General features: G+C 43.1%; 1 protein-coding gene and 1 long non-coding RNA gene across 2 annotated transcripts in view; both read right to left on the bottom strand.

The window, feature by feature from the left end:
* LOC144584288 (uncharacterized) overlaps window positions 1-17077 on the bottom strand; it is a 362675-nt gene that overhangs the window by 98642 nt on the left and 246956 nt on the right. The window lies entirely within an intron of this gene.
* Window positions 1-17077, bottom strand: part of SLC9A1 (solute carrier family 9 member A1) — a 97350-nt gene that overhangs the window by 25316 nt on the left and 54957 nt on the right. Inside the window, exons 2-3 of the mRNA XM_072980284.2 lie at window positions 11178-11638; window positions 5872-6122 (exon numbers count right to left, since the gene is read on the bottom strand). Coding sequence (XP_072836385.2) covers window positions 5872-6122; window positions 11178-11638 — 712 coding nt within the window. The remainder of the gene's footprint in view (window positions 1-5871; window positions 6123-11177; window positions 11639-17077) is intronic.

Genomic DNA, 17077 nt, shown 5'->3' with positions numbered 1-17077 from the left:
TCTGTTTCCACAGAAAATACTTCAGGCGTTGCTGGCGCGCTTTGAGAGTGACCTTTGTGAACTGCTTGCAATGCCTGCAATGGGACACCGCGTGCGATTCCCCCAGGCAGTACAAACAGAGGGAATGTCCGTCCTGAAAGGGAAGTTTTCTGGAGCACGCGGTGCAGAGGCGAAAGGGTCCTCTCCTGGGAGATGGCTTTTCTTTAGGAGGCATAGACCAAGAGGAAAGGGGAAAAAACCAACCGTAGCGGAGGGTCCGATAACTGAAAGTAGAGCCGCGTCGACAGGAGCAAGAAAGGAAGTCCAATGAGGGGTAATTGAAAGATTCCTGTAGGCGCGTGGCGCCTCAGCAGGGAGCCCGTTAAGGCCTATTAGGCCCCAGCGGGAGGCCTTTTGAGGTAATCAAGGTCGGATAGAGGCACGGTTCACCGAAGAAAAATCACCAGAGGCAGAAGCGTTGTCAAAAACGGTCCGAAGTCAGGGTAGCCAGAAAAATAGAAGAAAAATAGTTCGCCAAAAACGAACCAAGAAGGCAAAGCTCTAACGAGAGGTCCCAACTCACTGGCGGAAAAAAGGAACTGAGCCGTTGGCGGGCTAGACATGCGCGGTAAGGGTAGCCTCAAACATTGTTACTTTTCTCTTACAGCTCTAGAAAATTCCGAGAGGCCAGCGCAGGCGCTGTCTAAACCCACTAGTGTGGATTCATGGAGAACCACGTTGAAGAACCTTCTTAACTGTTAGAGCAGTATGACAATGGAACCAATGATTTTGGGAGGCGGCGAGCGCTCCAACACTGGAGGCATTTAAGAGAAAATTGGACAACCATCTGTTAGATCTGCTTTGACTGAGATTCCTGCATTCGGCAGGGGGTTGAACTCCATGGCTTTATGGGCAACATCCAACTCTATTATTCTATGACTTGTATCGGTCAGAATGCTGGACAGAGACTTGGGACACCTCGGTTCCAGTTGCCACTGAACCATGAAATACTAAATGCAGTGGGTGATCTTGACCAGTCAGCCTTTCATTCAATATGACTTACTTTCCCTGAGAAAAAGTGGGATATAAATGTAGCCAGTAAACACCCTCTGTTTACAGAGACACTGACAAATCTCCTTCACACATGTCTCCCATCACTTCTTCTGTCTCTTCTTTTAGAAGAACAACAAAAAAGCATTCAGGATGGAAATACAGAAAAGTGACTCTTGGATTAAAACTCCCCAGATTCCCCAGCCAACATGGCAATTGGCCATGGTAGGGGATTCTTGGGGGTTAAATCCAAAGAAGACAAGCTCCATGTCCCAGGTTCAACAGTTTCCATCTCCAGGTGGAAAAGGTAACACCTCCATTCTGAATCCGCAAAGACCCACTGTCGTTCAGCCTAGATTGTAACTGAGCCAGAAGGACTTCTAGTCTGAGTCCATAGAAAAGAGTTGTTCATGACTCTGTTACAGGATGATGCAAAGCTGGAAAAGGCGACTGTGTTGTCTGGAAGGTTCTAGGGATTGCAGTCAAGGTTCTGGGGCTTTCTGGCATGACCTAGTTGCATTCACAGTTAATGTGCCACGGACTCAAGAAAACAGAGAAACACTGACTGGTCAGCCCAAAACACAGCAGTGTTCTATTAATAGCAAGACTCAATAGCAGAAGAGTCTTCCTTATTGCAGGAAATATATTCGCAGCCACATATTCCTCTTGATCTTTGTGGGAGAAGGTGCTACATTCTGCTAAATGAGACATCCCCAGAGCAGTACTCTCCACTGTGTGGGACTACAACTTCCACTATCCCCAGACAAAGGAAATTGACTACAATTTCCACCATCAAGACAAAGTTGTCATCTGTAGAATTTCAGCTTTAAAACAAAATCAGTCAGAATTTTCCTTCATTTTCACCTTGTGCAATTTCTGGGGACAATTCGAAGTGCTGGCTTTAACCTATCATGCCCTAAACAACATGGGTCAAAGATATCTCAAGGACCACATCTCTCTCTAGGAGCCTGCCCTAGAGAGCATTAAGATAATCAGGATAGTCCTCTCTCTCAGTCCCATCACCTTCACCTTCCCATCACCTTGTTTGGTGGGGACAAGGGAGAGGGCCTTCTCTGTGGCTGCCCCCAGACTCTGGAACTCCCTCCCACAAAAAACTAGGCTAGCCCCATCCTTACTGTCCTTCCATAAGCAGGCAAAGAAATTTTTCTTCCGGCACGTTTTTCCTTAGTGACTGGCTGTCTGACTGAGGTTTTTCCCAACTGGATTGTAAAATATTTGTATACTTTTTTTTTAAGCTTCCAACTATAGTCCTTGTAATGACGTAAGATGCCTTAGGGCCTTTAAAGGAGAAAGGTGGGGCAAAAATATAAATAAATAGTTAATAAATAATGCGGGCTGGAATTCTGATTAAATGAAAGAGAGAAGGAAAGTGGGGTACAAGCATACACACACACACACACACACACATGTATGTAAGTATTTATGTGTGTATTTGCTTCCATCACCAGTTGTGAGAGCCATTGGATTAATAGGATAAGTGTAGACGTTGCACCAGTTTCTTGCTCTCTCTAGCTACATTGCTATGCTCGTATGTGCCGTTAAGTCACATCCAACTTAGAGAGTGGTGATTTGAAGCCAAGCCTCTTAAGTCCTAGTCCATCACTATGTCCACTACACCACACTAGAAGCTTCCCCGTAGTTTATTCTGCCCAAACTATATTTTATGTTCTTTTCCAGCAGGCATCCAGCTAGGCCAGTGTAGTCCCCACTTCCTTTCCTAGCTGATCTTACTGACAATATCAGCCTCACTACCAGCTAAGCCTGGGGATGACGCATGCATCAGGCTTGCTGGAGAGCACTGTTGCTAAGTCACACTGTATGACAGGGTTACAAAACAGGAAGAGAGGCCGTATATTTCACTTGATCAACTGAGAGCACTTTTTGCACAACACGTTCGTGGATTCAATGTCTGTGTAGGAAAAGAACTTCTACAGTGCTGGTTGCAAGGTGGACTTTGTATTTTACAATGTGTTTTTATGATTTTAGCTTTACTTTCTGTACACCACCCAGAGTAGCAATTTGCTAGACGGATGCTATAAAAACTGAATAAATAAATAAACTCAGCTACTTGTGCAAATCATGCTAACAGTGTGATCTTATATATTTATTTTTCAAAAGCAAACTCTGATACATTCAATGTGGTATTCTCCATAGTAAGTGTTCAGGAGGACCGGCTCAAACCATTATGTATCTGAACTTCAAGAATTATTCCCAGAGTCATTTTTGAACAGTTAGATGTGTATTGTTGGAAGGGTCACACACACATACAAAAGCTATTAACAAGAAAATTCTTTTGAAACAATAACAACTTTGCATGCACTAACACTGGGTATAAGTGGGAGGAGCTCTTCACAACCTAATGTGATTGTCCTCAGGCACTAAACTATTGCTAAACTTTTTCCCCTTGCTTAAGGCAGGCCCTCACTCCCTATTCCTGTTTGTTTGTTTACTGTGCTTCTCTTATAAGTCTCTCTCTTTCTCTCTCTTCCATGTGGTGGAGACTCCATTTTTAACTTTTTTATTTTTTAACTAACTGTAACTAGAGACGGTAGCAACTGTAATGAATGAAACCTTTTTCTATTTTCATAGAGGTTCCAGATTGCTTTTTAACATGTAAAGCGTTCGTCACTGTAAAATGTGGTGGGCTACAGAGATTTAAGATATTCTCTCATGCGTTCTCTGTGCAATTGTCTTTTGCACATGATACTCTGCTGACTTTAAAAAGAATTAACCAGATTCTCCAAAAAATTATGGGCTCAAATCTCACCTGAATTGACTTGGCATGCTTAAAGAAGCCACTATTTCTTAATCTGAGTTAGCTAACTATATGATCGAGACAGGATGACCGGTCTACCTCATAGGATTATTGCATAAACTACCTAAATTATGTATGCAAGACACTTTGGGTGCTTTATGAGGGCTAAACATGACATAGGTTTTCACATCTACACAGATGACTTAGTCTTAGTAATTGAACAGAATGAAAGAGAGCCAAATTTGTCAAGGATTCACAAGCTAAGGTAAAATGTTTCCTAAGAGCGCTCAATTTCCTTTATTTGAACACTGCAGACAGAACACTTGTTTCTTTATTTTTAGTTTGCACAAAGAAAATTCCCTGACAAAGGCAAAACAAAGCATAAAGGCTGCATTTCTCTCAAAGGTGATCGCCAGCAGGCACAGAAACTTAGCTTAATGCAGAACTGGGAAACCATCAGCTTCATATGCCCATCCTGGACGTTGGAGGGCCACGCCAGCTCCCATGAACCTCACCCTCAATTTTAAAAAAATAAATAAATAATGGGACATGGGTATTTAAATGGAAAAAATCACTTTGTGCTTTTTCTGGAGGGGGAAGAATTACAATCAAAAATTTTGAAACAAAGGAAGGGCAAAGGGCAAAAATTCTGGGCCTATCTTAAAGTTCGTTCATTCAAAATATTTTTACCCTGCCTTTCTACTAAAAAGGATCCAAGTACCACAGTATAGCTTACAGCATTAAAAATGAACAGTACAAAAGGCTCTTCTCTCAAACACACTTGAACAATCCTTCCATTCACATGGGCGATATTTCTCCTCCAGTGAGAAAGATTATTGATGCCCCTCCCCCACTGTATTGGCTGGGGCGAATTCCATTTTTTTCTAACTTAGGAAGTGGCATAGCGCTACAGGAATACATCAACCTAGCATGGATACTCTCTTGTATCTGAAATGGTGCTCTGTCCCTTAGAAGAATATCTTTTACATTTTGTAAGAAGAGGAAAGTAGAAGAGACGGTTTCTTCAGTGTCCTTTCTACTGTCACAACCCACTGCATACGTTATAGGATTGTCACAGAAGAGAATGCCATCCACAGCTCAATTTTGGGAGTGAATTAAGTAAACACACAGACTGCAGAACAGGATAACCAGGAGTGCTCTCAATCACACCAAATAAACTGCAGCGCCAGCGCTATGCCAGAAAGGAGTACAGGTCCTGGCAAAAGGGGGAGGGTGGGTGGGTGGATTGCTCTTGCTTAAAACACATGTGGCTGCCAGAAAGTAGAATGAACCAAACCATAGGAAAAAGAAATCAAAATTGGTAGCTACATGCAGACCTGGTAGCTCCCTAAACTAGACAATTATCTGACTCAAAATAAGTTACGTTTCCTGTGTTCTCATTTAGATCAGCTCTTTATTCAGAAACATATTGAGGTGAAAAAACTTATTTGTGGTAGAGTACAGGCTGTGTGCATAAAAGATGCACAGTTGCATCCCAGTATCTCCAGAGAGGATGGCAACTCTGGCCTTCCAGCTCCCTTCTGCCCTCACCAGCATAGCCAGTTGAGAAGGTCGATCAAAGTTACAGTCTAACAACACCCACGAAGACACGGTTCCCACTATTTATAAGACAGTTTTCTTTGTTCCTATGACAGCATAAAAAGTTACCTTTTAAAATAATTCATTTTTCTTAATGCATTATATTGCAAAAGTAACAAGTTGCTTGTTGCAATACTGAGGAAGTAATTTGTTGTGTTACTTGTGCTGCTTATTACTTTTTTGTTACTTTCCATTACTTTTTTTAGAGAAGGAAAATCCTTAGGACTGAAAAGAAAAATGACATTCAAGGTGGAAAAAAATCAAAGTGCCTCAAAATGCCCTTAACTTGAAAATGCCAAAGAAACTTTGTAACCAATGAGTTGCATTTTTTAAATGTAATGTAATACACACTGTTACCCCAAAAAGTAACTAGTTACAGTTTACTATATTACTGACTAGTTCCTTCCCAGACTGTGCAAATTCCAGCCCTCGCAGGCCAGACCAACTCCTGCTTGTCCAATACTTACGCCATGATGCCTGACAGGTGGAAGAGTTCTGCTGACAGGTAAGCCATGTAGCTGTACAGAAAGACGAACAGAGGCTCAATGACCCGTATGTGCGACGTAAAACGGGAGGTGAAGGCTGCGATCACGCCATAGACAACACCAACAAAAACGCCCCCCAGGGATACCACAAAGAAGCTGAGGAAGCCCAAGATGATGTTCGTGATGGTGATTTTGTCAAATGCGGCAAATTCTTCAAAAAGATGGTAAAGAACCTGTAGCAAGCAAAAGGAGGAAAGAGGCAGAAGTAATCTCAGCTTACACAAGCCATTATCAGAGACTGCCAACAGGGGTACCAGGATGAAAGAGGCAGAAAATTAATAACCTATGAAGCAATGGGGGGAAATGGATCAAAAGGTAGCATTAAAAATCAAGGCAGCATTTGTCCTGCTGAGTCCAAACCCCATTCCTAATTACTACCTTAAAATAATCAAAGCAAATCCTGGCATTAGGCAGCCTCCCTTGACTTGAACAGAGGGATTTTGTCAGTACGGCAGGTGGATGATGCCCCCCTATTAAGCAGGGAGGTGGCAGCCTGTTCCAGGAGCCAATATGGGGAGTTGTTAGCTCTTTATTTCGTGATGAGTGTGTTCTTACTGCCAGAGACAATGAGGAAAGTTTGTGGGACCCAACCACCTCCCAGGACAACATAATTTGGCCAGCTCTGGGAATAATGCACATTGACTGGGGTGCAGTTTGCTGCTCTACCTTTCACAATTTGGACACCTCAGTTTGCATTGGTTAAAACATGCAGTTAAAATCCAATGAAGCAGGAACCCCAAATAGAAAAATCAAGATTTTAAAAGTGGAGGTTAGCAAATATTAGTCACATTCCCAACACAGTTTGCACTGTATTAATAGTCTTTCATCAGGGGAATATACAACAATTATACAAAAAAGGGGGGTTACACACAATTTAAAATACACACACAAATATCTGGACTTTTTAAAGGGAATGTTGTGTATTCCTTAGCCAGGTGATAAAGTGATTAAAGTGTTAGGCTAAGATTTGAGAGATCCAGACTATCATCCCCATCAAGCCATGAAACCCACTGGTCAAAATCTTGTTGCTTAGCATACTATGTTTCACTAGAGCAGGCCCACTGAATCAGTGAAGATTTGATGAGTCAACTCTGCCTAAGCTCAATAGATTCAAATGGGCCTATTCTAGTATGCAACAGGATTTCGCTCACTGATTTATAGTGTTTTCTGGTTTCATATTTTCACTGCACGCTGCCTTGGGAGAGCTTATCCCCCCACCCCGCAAAGGGATTAATCTTTTCAACAATTAAATTAACCTGGTTAAAATAAACCACACGGTTTCATGGGAAATGGAGGGTTCTGATATAACATCAGCTTCTGATGTTACGGAGTGAATCAGGGGAAACTGCATCAAAATATTATGATGTGGATTACTAAGCAAATATGCACCATAACTCCCAATTTAGCATCGTTTTTCTCTGATGCTCTTAAAAATGACCTACAGAAGTGAATCACATTTTTAGTTCTTTTTTTTATATTGAGCTATTACTTCCTGAACGTCTCTGAAAGCAGCCGCCATTGGCGAACTTTCTCTTTTTGTGGAGGTATGAAAGAAATCTTCTCCACCAGTATTAAAATGGCAACATTCCAGCATGGGATTATCTTGGAACTCTAGCAATGGAACTCAACGTTTGGGGTATTCCCCTTCTGCCTCCACCTTACACCTGTTGCTTCTTTTAAAATCTCACCATCAGTTCTAGAAGAGTCACTCGAGAAAATCAGAACAACGAAACAGTCACTTTAGTTCATTTGCTCATGATGGGCACAACTACAGCAAAAGACATCTAAATAAGCTTTATTAGAACCTGCTTTATGTGACCACAGAGGATTGTCTGCGGACAAAGCTAGCTCTATGGGTTGGAAATGGAGATGAGCACCGCCGCCTAGAGTCGGACACAACTGGACAAATTGTCAAAGGGAACCTTTACCTTTACATTTACTCTTTCGGACTACATTTCCCAGCATCCACCACCGAACAAGGCCAGTACTTATGTTGGCTGGGGGATTCTTGACGCTGTGGTCCAAAAATATGACTTGTCCAAGCTCTGAATGCATGTAAGGCTCACTGGTAACCCTGTGTCCCTGGCTCCAAATTTCCCGTTAAAATAATTATGTACCACAATTCTGACTTACGGTAACCCTTGCCAGGGTTTTCTAGATGTAGAGTGCTCAGAAGTGGTTTACTATTCCCTTATTCTGGGGAGTGCCCTGGAACCGTACAACTTGTCCAAGGCTACACAGGATGGCTCTTCAATTTCCCAATCTCTAGCTCTACAGACAGGCATTCAGCTCACTAGGCTATCCAGCCAGAAATGTTCATTTGCTGTCTAAGATTTTTCTAGCCTCTTCTCTTCCTCGCAGCCACCAGCTGAAGATTCTAAGCTGTTTAATTTGGGCAGGCACCGTAACCCAATGTTCTGCAGAGGAAGAATTATTAAAACCATGATACAGAGACAGGAGGACAAACCCCATCTCCAGGGCAAGGAAGCTCAGAGACAGAAGGGGTGAAAAATCTCCTCCTTCCTAGATCAGATGCAGAAAAAAGTTCACCAATTCCTGGAGCAGGGTGAGAAGCTGGTGGAGGGGTGTCTAACCTGTTATTCCCTGCAGAATATCCCTTGGGTAATATTCAGAGGACATCTATTCTGTGATGAAACCACCTCAGCCACTGGCAGGCTGGAACTGAGCTTGGTAAAGTTCTGAGAACCCAGAATCCCCAAGCCAACACACTAGACATGCTGAGAGATGCTGGATATCATAGCCCAGAAAGTAAAATTTTGCAAGCTGTGTGTCTCAGCCTTGGCCTTTCACAGAAGCAGTGAAAAGAGGTTTCCATGCACACAAGTGACTTCCACACACAAAGGAGTCTCTCTAGATTTATGACGTTAAGAGGAAGAAGGACAGACAAAAGAAATGACATCTTTACACAGCAGAATGTGAAAATACTAAAGGGCAAAGTGAAGGCCAACAACTGAGTTGGCGTGGATGGAACCAATTAATGAAGAGGAAAGCTATCATGATGATTATAAGCTACCTGTAGGGTCACAAACAGCAAAGAGCCTTGTGATTCTTTCTTGCCAGTTACAAGGACGACGGCTATTGCTGTTTAGAGACATACTCTAAGCTGTTTAGGCTTGATGAACAGACCATGTTATTCCAACACAACACTGTCCTCTAAATGAACTGAATTCCTAGGGACTCGAGGGGATGGTTGGGCAGCTCTAGCTCTATCACCCAGCATCTGCTATCTAATTGCCTCAGTCTGCCCAACGGGAGGACCATCCCTGTGTTCTGCTCATATCGACTCGATTGTGGTGGGGAAACAGGATACTGGCCATCAGTGTCGTCCAGCAAGGATTTTCTCTATATCTTGGCACAGTTAGGCAATGACATAGAAATGCGGAAATGGTGCACAGAACAGTCACAGATTCAATCTGTCCAAGGGCATGAAGTTCACTGGTTAAAATGAGTCACCATGGAACTGGGCAGGTGAAATGGGTTCCAGAGACAGAAAGGAAGTACCCCCCACTGTTGCCTCATTTGAAATCACAGTACATTTCATGTACTTTCATAGCAGTGATGCCTTAGCATGGACTGGCACACATACAGGCATAATGTTCTTTCATGAAATGTAAAACGCTGTTTTCCCTCCGTGCCCTTTTAAATGTATGGCAGCTCGCAAGGTGGGGATTCTCACTGCATTAGCAATGACAAAATACAGTGTGATCCTGGATTAAATAAACAGGAAAGCCATCAGGGTGCAATCTGGTGTGCATACGGCTTGAGAGGAAGACCCACTGATGCTTAGGCTTGTCTCTGTTTCTGCCCAGTTGAAGCAGAGCTTGCAAAGTAAGATGCAAATTGCTGGAAATGTACCTAAGGCTCTTTGACCAGCAAATCATGAGATAGCTGTCTCCAATCCAACATCCTCCAGGTGTTTGAGAGGACAATCCCCACCATTTTCAACTGCTGCTGTGTTGATAAGGACTGAGAGCATAGACAAGAGTTATACAAGAAGGTGTCATTTGTTAACACAAATTAATTCTCTGGGAATTTTGGATAGCGATCATTCCCAGTCCAGAATTTACTGAGGTCCTATGCACCAAAATCCACCACTGAGCTACAAAAACATGGGAATGAAGCCTATCAATGGGAAAATAGCTAGTGGATGACTAGATGTCCATCATCTAGCAATCTAGGGCACTTTGGTATGCCAGATGGCATACATACATCTAGCAAAAACAGCCATGGATCACCCTTCCTTCTGAGGTTCCCACAGGCATACAATGAATCACATTTTCAGACAGAAATATGGGCAACGTAGTCTTATCCAATAAGTCATTTATGATTTCCACATCTTTCTGCTCTCCATGGTTGGTTGTGTGATGCTTAGGCAGAGATGCATTTTGACAGATTATGGAACTCTTCCTCTTTTAAGTGATGGAACCCAACATTGCAACCAGAAGCAAAGGTATGCTTTTCTCTTAGCAGAGTCAGATTCCCCTCAGCACAGTGACTGCATCATTCAGCAAATACTTGGGAAATTACCGGTGTTCAGTACATATGGATTCTTTTGTTTCTTATGGTGGCTAAATGTCTGACACTGCAACATTATAAAGAGCAATGCCACCCCCTGTCATTCAATGGATTGAGTTTATAGATGACAACTCCTTATGGGTGTTTACCCAGATATTTGGATATATTACATTGAAAGCTATGCTCAGATCACTTACAGTAGAGTTTATATTTAGTTATGGGATTCTGGTTACTATCACTGCTTTTCTAATTTTATTTACTATATGCTTTGTGCACAATAAATGCACAAATGAGCCCGGTAGTACAGTGGTTAAACTGAAGTACTGCAGCCAAAACTTTGCTCATGACCTGGGTTCAGTCCCAAGATATTCAGGTAGCCAGCTCAAGGCTGATCTATCTTTCCATCCTTCCAAGATCAGTAAATAAAGTGTAAGTGTGTGTGTGTGTGTGTGTGTGTGTGTGTGTGTGTGTGTGTGTGTGTGTGTGTGTGTGTAAGGGGGGGAACGATGGGAATGTGTTGCCTGCATAATAATTGTAAACCACCCAGATGCCTCTTTAAACACTATAAGCACCACACTTTGTTTTGCTAAATAAACAAACAATAGCAATAGAGACCGCACATCTACAAGTTGAGGACGGATGCCTCTTTCTTCATGTCTGGGCCACTTCTACTAGAGTTACATCCCACTCACCACAGTGACGGCATCATTGAGCAGAGACTCTCCAAACACCAAGATGTGTAACAGCTCGTTAATGTGGATCTCTTCAAACACAGCCAGCACAGCCACCGGGTCCACAGCGGAGATGATGCTACCAAAAAGCAGGTTGGCGATGAGGCTAATGTCATTCAGACCAGTACTGCCAATCTGGCACAGACCATAGAGCAGCGAGCCCACAAAGAAAGCGTTCCAGAGTGTCCCTATAACGGCGAAAATCAAGATGGTCCCCAGGTTCTCTGTGAATTGGCGCAAAGGCAGGAAGTAGCCAGCATCCAGGATGATGGGCGGGAGGAGGAAAAGGAAGAAGACGTCTGAACTTAGGATCGGGGGGTCTTCCCCCACAGCTTTGATGAGCCCTCCAACTAGGAGTCCTACAACAATTAACAAGCAGCTCTCGGGAACTATGCTGGAAATGGTTGGAATCACATGGAACCCTGGAAGTGGAAAAAGAAGGAGAAGCAAGGTGAGAAAGGTGAGCTCCTGTTTCAGTGAATTATAGCATAGACCAAATGTCCTATGCCTGCAGCCATATTTGAACACTTTGCTTTTTCGGACTACTGCTCCCAGAATCTTCCACCCAACATGCTCAATGGCCATGGCAGTTTTGTTCAGAAAGATAACATTTCCGTGCTCTGAAAAAAATCTTGTTTGTTTTCGTTTTTTCTCCTACTATTGGGACCTAAGGCAGCCAACAAAACGATTCAAAAAAGATTCAGATGAAAACCATAGTAAGATACACAACATTAAAGCATCATTGTATATATTATGATTAAAAAAAACTAAAGGTACAATTACATTGACAAATAATGCCTGAAATGCTCCAGGAATTAGATGACCTGATTCATATTACTTTCCATTGACTAAAATGACATTAAAAAGTCAATCAGACCAGAGTTTTCTGCCTCCAATCTGTAGTTTTTCCTTCCTCTGCTGGGACTTCTATTTTTTTTTTAATTGAATGCCTTTGCATCAGTTCACATGGTACGATTGCTTGAGTTGATGTGGAAGGATTTTCAGCTGAAGGACTTGGAACAGCCTCTAGTGTAACTGAGAAGGCCAATTTGAGAGTGGCAATGCCTTTCCGGTTGTTTCGACGCTGTACGTGAAGCTGGAGTGTCCTCTCCAGAGAACAAAGCCTGGGTGAAATAATATGGAGGATAGGCTGTTACCCAAGCAGCAAATCCCTCCTCTCTACGTCGCTGAAGTAGTCCAATGGAAAGGCAAGAGCCAATACAACTGGTTCCAGCGATGTCGCAGGAGTTGGCAGAACGACACAAACTGCCTCTGGGACTCCGGCTCCGGATTTTGCCTTGAGGTTTACTTCTGAAGCCTTTTCCATCAGTGGATAAACGAGGCAGTGGAGGTTTGAAATCAGAGTTTTCCTTCTCCTAACTAGCTGCTGTTTGATTCCTCTCCTCCACCCACCTGGTGCCTGGTTCTGCTTGCTCTTCCCTTCCCATTCCCCTTCTTTCTCATCCCGTCCCCTCCTTTTTTCATGCTTAAAGTCTTGCTGTCTTAGTGCTATGGCCGCTGGCTGATCAAAGAACAAAAAAGAGTAAGGAACTGGGGAGAAAGGAGGAAGTTCTAAGACAGCTCTGCTCTGGCCATCCATATTTGCATGAGGCATGATTAGAGCAGAGCTATCTTAAACACCCTCCTTTCTCTGTGCTGACTCCTTGTTCTTTTTTGGGGGGAGAGCTAACTACCCTAGCCTAGTGCTAAGATAACAAGCCCTTAAAGAAAAGAAAGAGACAGAGACAGGGGGAGAGGAAATGAAAACAAGCCCAGGCACCAGGTGTAGAAAGGAGACAACTGAAACTGTTAACAAGCTGCAAACAAGGCTGATTTCCTCCCTCTTTCTGCTGACTTCTGTGTTGCTGGCTAAAGTGAATTAACCAGGAGAAACCTGACTTCTTGGGTGCAACTTCAAGGTGGATCCATTCACATTTTTTGCACTGTGTAGTCACATCATGAATTAATATTGAAATATTTTAAGACACATAGGAAAATAAAAAGTACAAGCATACTCCACTCCACTTCCCTAAGAGCATGTTCAATTGTAAAAAGCCTTCCTGAAGAAAAAGACCTTTGTTTATCAGCAGAAGGACAGCACTTGGAGAGTGGAGCTTATATGAGGAAGAAGTATTTCTTCAGATGGCCTGAACCCAAGCTACACAGGTCAAAACCGGCACTCTGAATTGCCCCAACAGCCAATGAGACTGTTGAAACAAGATGTCTCTGTTGTTTCTGCAACAACAGTTAGGCTACAACATTTTAGACCCACTGATATTTCTGGATATTTTCCAAAGGCACATTCTGATAACCTAAGCAATCTGCACAGTAATAGAGGAAGTCAACCTGGTGTGGAGCAAGTGGGCCAAATAATTCTGATAGACTCTGGAGACAGAAAGAATAGAAAGCCAGGCAAGAGGTGGCATAAAACATTTATTGCCAGCTCTCAGCTATAGATAAAGCAAAGCAACCTCACAAAGCCAAGGTAAGAACCTTGCTTATTCCTCAATACTCAGCCCGCTGTTTAATGAACAAGGCAACTGATAGGCACAGTATGTTCTGTCCTCTAAATTCCTTGCAAAGGAACGAATGTTCACAAGAGCCAGCAATTTTTAATCAACACTTCCTGTTCAGCACATTAGACCATCTGGTTTTGCGTGCAACCTGTTGGGCTGTAGAATATGTCACTGTGATACTTTGAATGTGCGTGTGAAACTGTTAAAGGGAGTGACACCAGCTCAAACTGAGGTGCTCCTTTGCACAGACACCCGCCCCGTATGGGGATGGGCTACCAACAGGCTTGCGATGTGGCTGGGATTCTGCTTATGTCCAAGCAGAAGCCTCGACAGGGTTCTACTGGGGTGCTCTCACTCTGGATTTCTCGCCGTGTGCGGGAGGTTGGACTAGATGGCTTAGAAACCCACTGGCCTAAGATGGAACCCTCCAAGCCTGCACAAACCATAGGATCTCATGGCCCTCATCCCAGCACTCAAGAAGGAGCGTGTTTTGGCACACAAGCGGCTGCCCGGTGTCATCACATCCCACAGGCACAGCTCAGAAAATGAGTAGACACCCAAACCAGGTTAGTGCTGGCTAGGTTTTGACTGGATTCTAGCCAATAACACCAGTACCTGTTTAGACCCCTGGCCCAGATTTCCAGTTTTCATAAAAATAAAATAAGAATACAAAATGTAAGCCTCTAACCCAGTGGTTCCCAAACATTTAAAGTCAATACCCCTTTTTATAACAGGCGATATCCCCCTGCCACATTTGCGTAAAAAGGCTTTTTAAAAAATAAGAGGTTTCTTTCTCCCCTGGAGGGCCTGTTTTTTCATACATACACATGCACACTAACTTTAATATCCCCCTCCAAAAGGTCAAGGGAGAAATTAAATAATAACAAGGGCTACAACACATACAATGGGCCCTCAACTTACAAACTTAATCCGTTCCGGAAGTCTGTTCGTAACCTGAAAAGTTCGTAACTCGAATCAGAATTTCCCACAGGAATGCACTGAAAACCATTTAATCCATTCCGACTGTTTTTGGTTCTTAAGTCGAGGGGCGGTTCGCAAGTCGATTCATTAGTTCCATAGGAACTAATGCAAAGCTGCTTAATCCATTCCTACCACTAGGGGCAGAATTTTTTCTCCCCCCTTTTTTTCTTTTGTTTTTTGTTTTTGTTCATAACTGGATTCCACGTTCACAAGTAGGGTCTATAGTTTCCTATGAGATCGGGTTTGTAACCCAAAACGTTTGCAACTAGGGCCATTCATAAGTCGAGGGCCCACTGTATAGGGACACCCCCCAAGAAAACACTTTTGAGACCCCTTTGGGTAGTCACCACCCCCTGGTTAGGAAATACTGCTCTAGCCCTTATAGAACTGGAAAAGTAAGGCAAAACATTCAGTCACTGTATTGCCCCACTGTTCTCCAAGGAAAGTGTGATTCTGTAAGAGGGTCTTAAAATGATTCACCCCCCAGATCTTCAGTATATGTTCCAAATGGAGGAAAGTCTCATTCTACCTTATTTGCACAAAAAGCAAGACTTATTTTGAAGAGCCTTCCTGCAAATGTAGAAAGCAACAATGCAAACGAAAAATGGGGGAGGCATGTAGAAGAAAACAGACTCGCCGTGAATCAAAAGAAGTATCTTAGTACTGAAAGCGCTATGGAATCTGTCGTGTTTGCCGCAACAGACTTGGTATGGTGTGATGTTATGCAGCTCCTGGAAAAGGTTACTTTCTTAGTTTGCACCTTCCATGCTGGCTGACGGGGATTCTGGGAATTGTAGTCCAAAACAGACCTTTTTCAAGCTCTGTTGCTACCAATCATTCTGGGCTTCCAGAAAAAAAAATTTAAGCTAGTTTGTCTTCCACAGCCACCTGGGATCTTAGCTGGGTGCTAATCTGAGGAAAGGAGGAGTTAGGAAAAGCAAAAGGAGAGGGACCATAAAACCTTACTGAGCTCATGCATGCTGTGTATCTTATTTTTCAGAAGGACTAACAGCCTTTGGAAAGGTAACTTCCTCAATCTTTGTGTCTTGGACTACAACTCCCACAATCCCTGTGGTCATTATCCAAAATGGATCTTTTAAAGTTAAAAAGTAACTTTTCCAACTGATTGGGAAAGTAACCTTTTCAAGTGCTCCTGGGCATCTCATTTGATAGTACCATGTATGGGGCTCACAGCAGTGAACGGAAACAGCTGTTGTTGGGTGTATGGTGCAGAAAGTACACAGACTAAGGAAAACTGGAAGCAAAATACTGGAGGGTATTTTCAGGAGCGGGTAACACTGCCGCACTGGATTGATGCTGACTTTGCACTACAGCTATTTCTTACAAAAGGAAACACCTTTCTTTCCAGGGGGAAAGCTGGTTGTCTCTTGCAGCAAAAGCAAGAGTAATGGGGTACATTAAAGATGGGCAAGCTTCGTTTGTTATAAAAACTTCCTCCAGCACTGCAGCCCGGAGAGCACAGGCATTGTGTCTTATGTACATGTTTGCTTCTCCATTTCACTAAGTCCAAAAACAGCCTGTCAAAATATTTAGGTACAGAGGGACTACAGCCACATCCCAGCCGTTCCTGGCTTCTGTCCTCTCCCAGCAACTGTAGTACAGATCACATGCTCATCCTTTAGCACACAAGGGAAGTTTTTGCTGGAACTTGTGTGTAGTGCAAGTATACATAAAGTTCTGTTTCAAAAGGCCAGGAAATTCAATTCTTTAAAAAAAAAAACCTCAGGTTTATGAATGAATGGATGCTAAGCTTCAAATAACAAAAGGAAGCCTGAATGTTGTGCTCACTACCATTCACAAAGTGATGCCAAGCAAGGGAAAATCCCAGAAGCTGGCTCTTTTTCCCCCCTATCAGTTCACTACTTCTCACCCAAACACAAAGCAATTGTCAGGGCTGTTTTCCAACAAGCATAAATGGTAGTGATTACAAGAGGGTATCCTGTAGACCATCTTGACAGCTGCCATTGGCAGCCCTTTGCAATGTACAGATTGGCATCCTTTTTCTTGCTGGCAAAGCAGGCACAAATATTGTGCATCAATATTGGGCCATTTCCTGAACTTCTGAATTGTAGATACAGAAGCACAATGTCCCACATCCATAAACCAGAGTGGAGTAGGGTTCTTGTTTCTTTAAACAATTGAATATAACAATATAATTATACAATTACAATATAACAATGACACCAGTTAGCTCCACTAGAGATGGGCACGAACTGCAGGATGGCTGCACAACTGCTCCATGCCTCAAGAGGCAGAGGCATGGCTTCTCCAGGCACTGTCTCTGAGTGGGCACCTGCTGGAGGAGGCAGGGCAAGGGAAGATGAGGTATCTGTGGAATAGCTG

Source organism: Pogona vitticeps, chromosome 9, assembly GCF_051106095.1.
Source record: "Pogona vitticeps strain Pit_001003342236 chromosome 9, PviZW2.1, whole genome shotgun sequence".
Lineage (NCBI taxonomy): Eukaryota > Metazoa > Chordata > Lepidosauria > Squamata > Agamidae > Pogona > Pogona vitticeps.
This window is presented reverse-complemented; position numbering and strand designations above follow the sequence as displayed.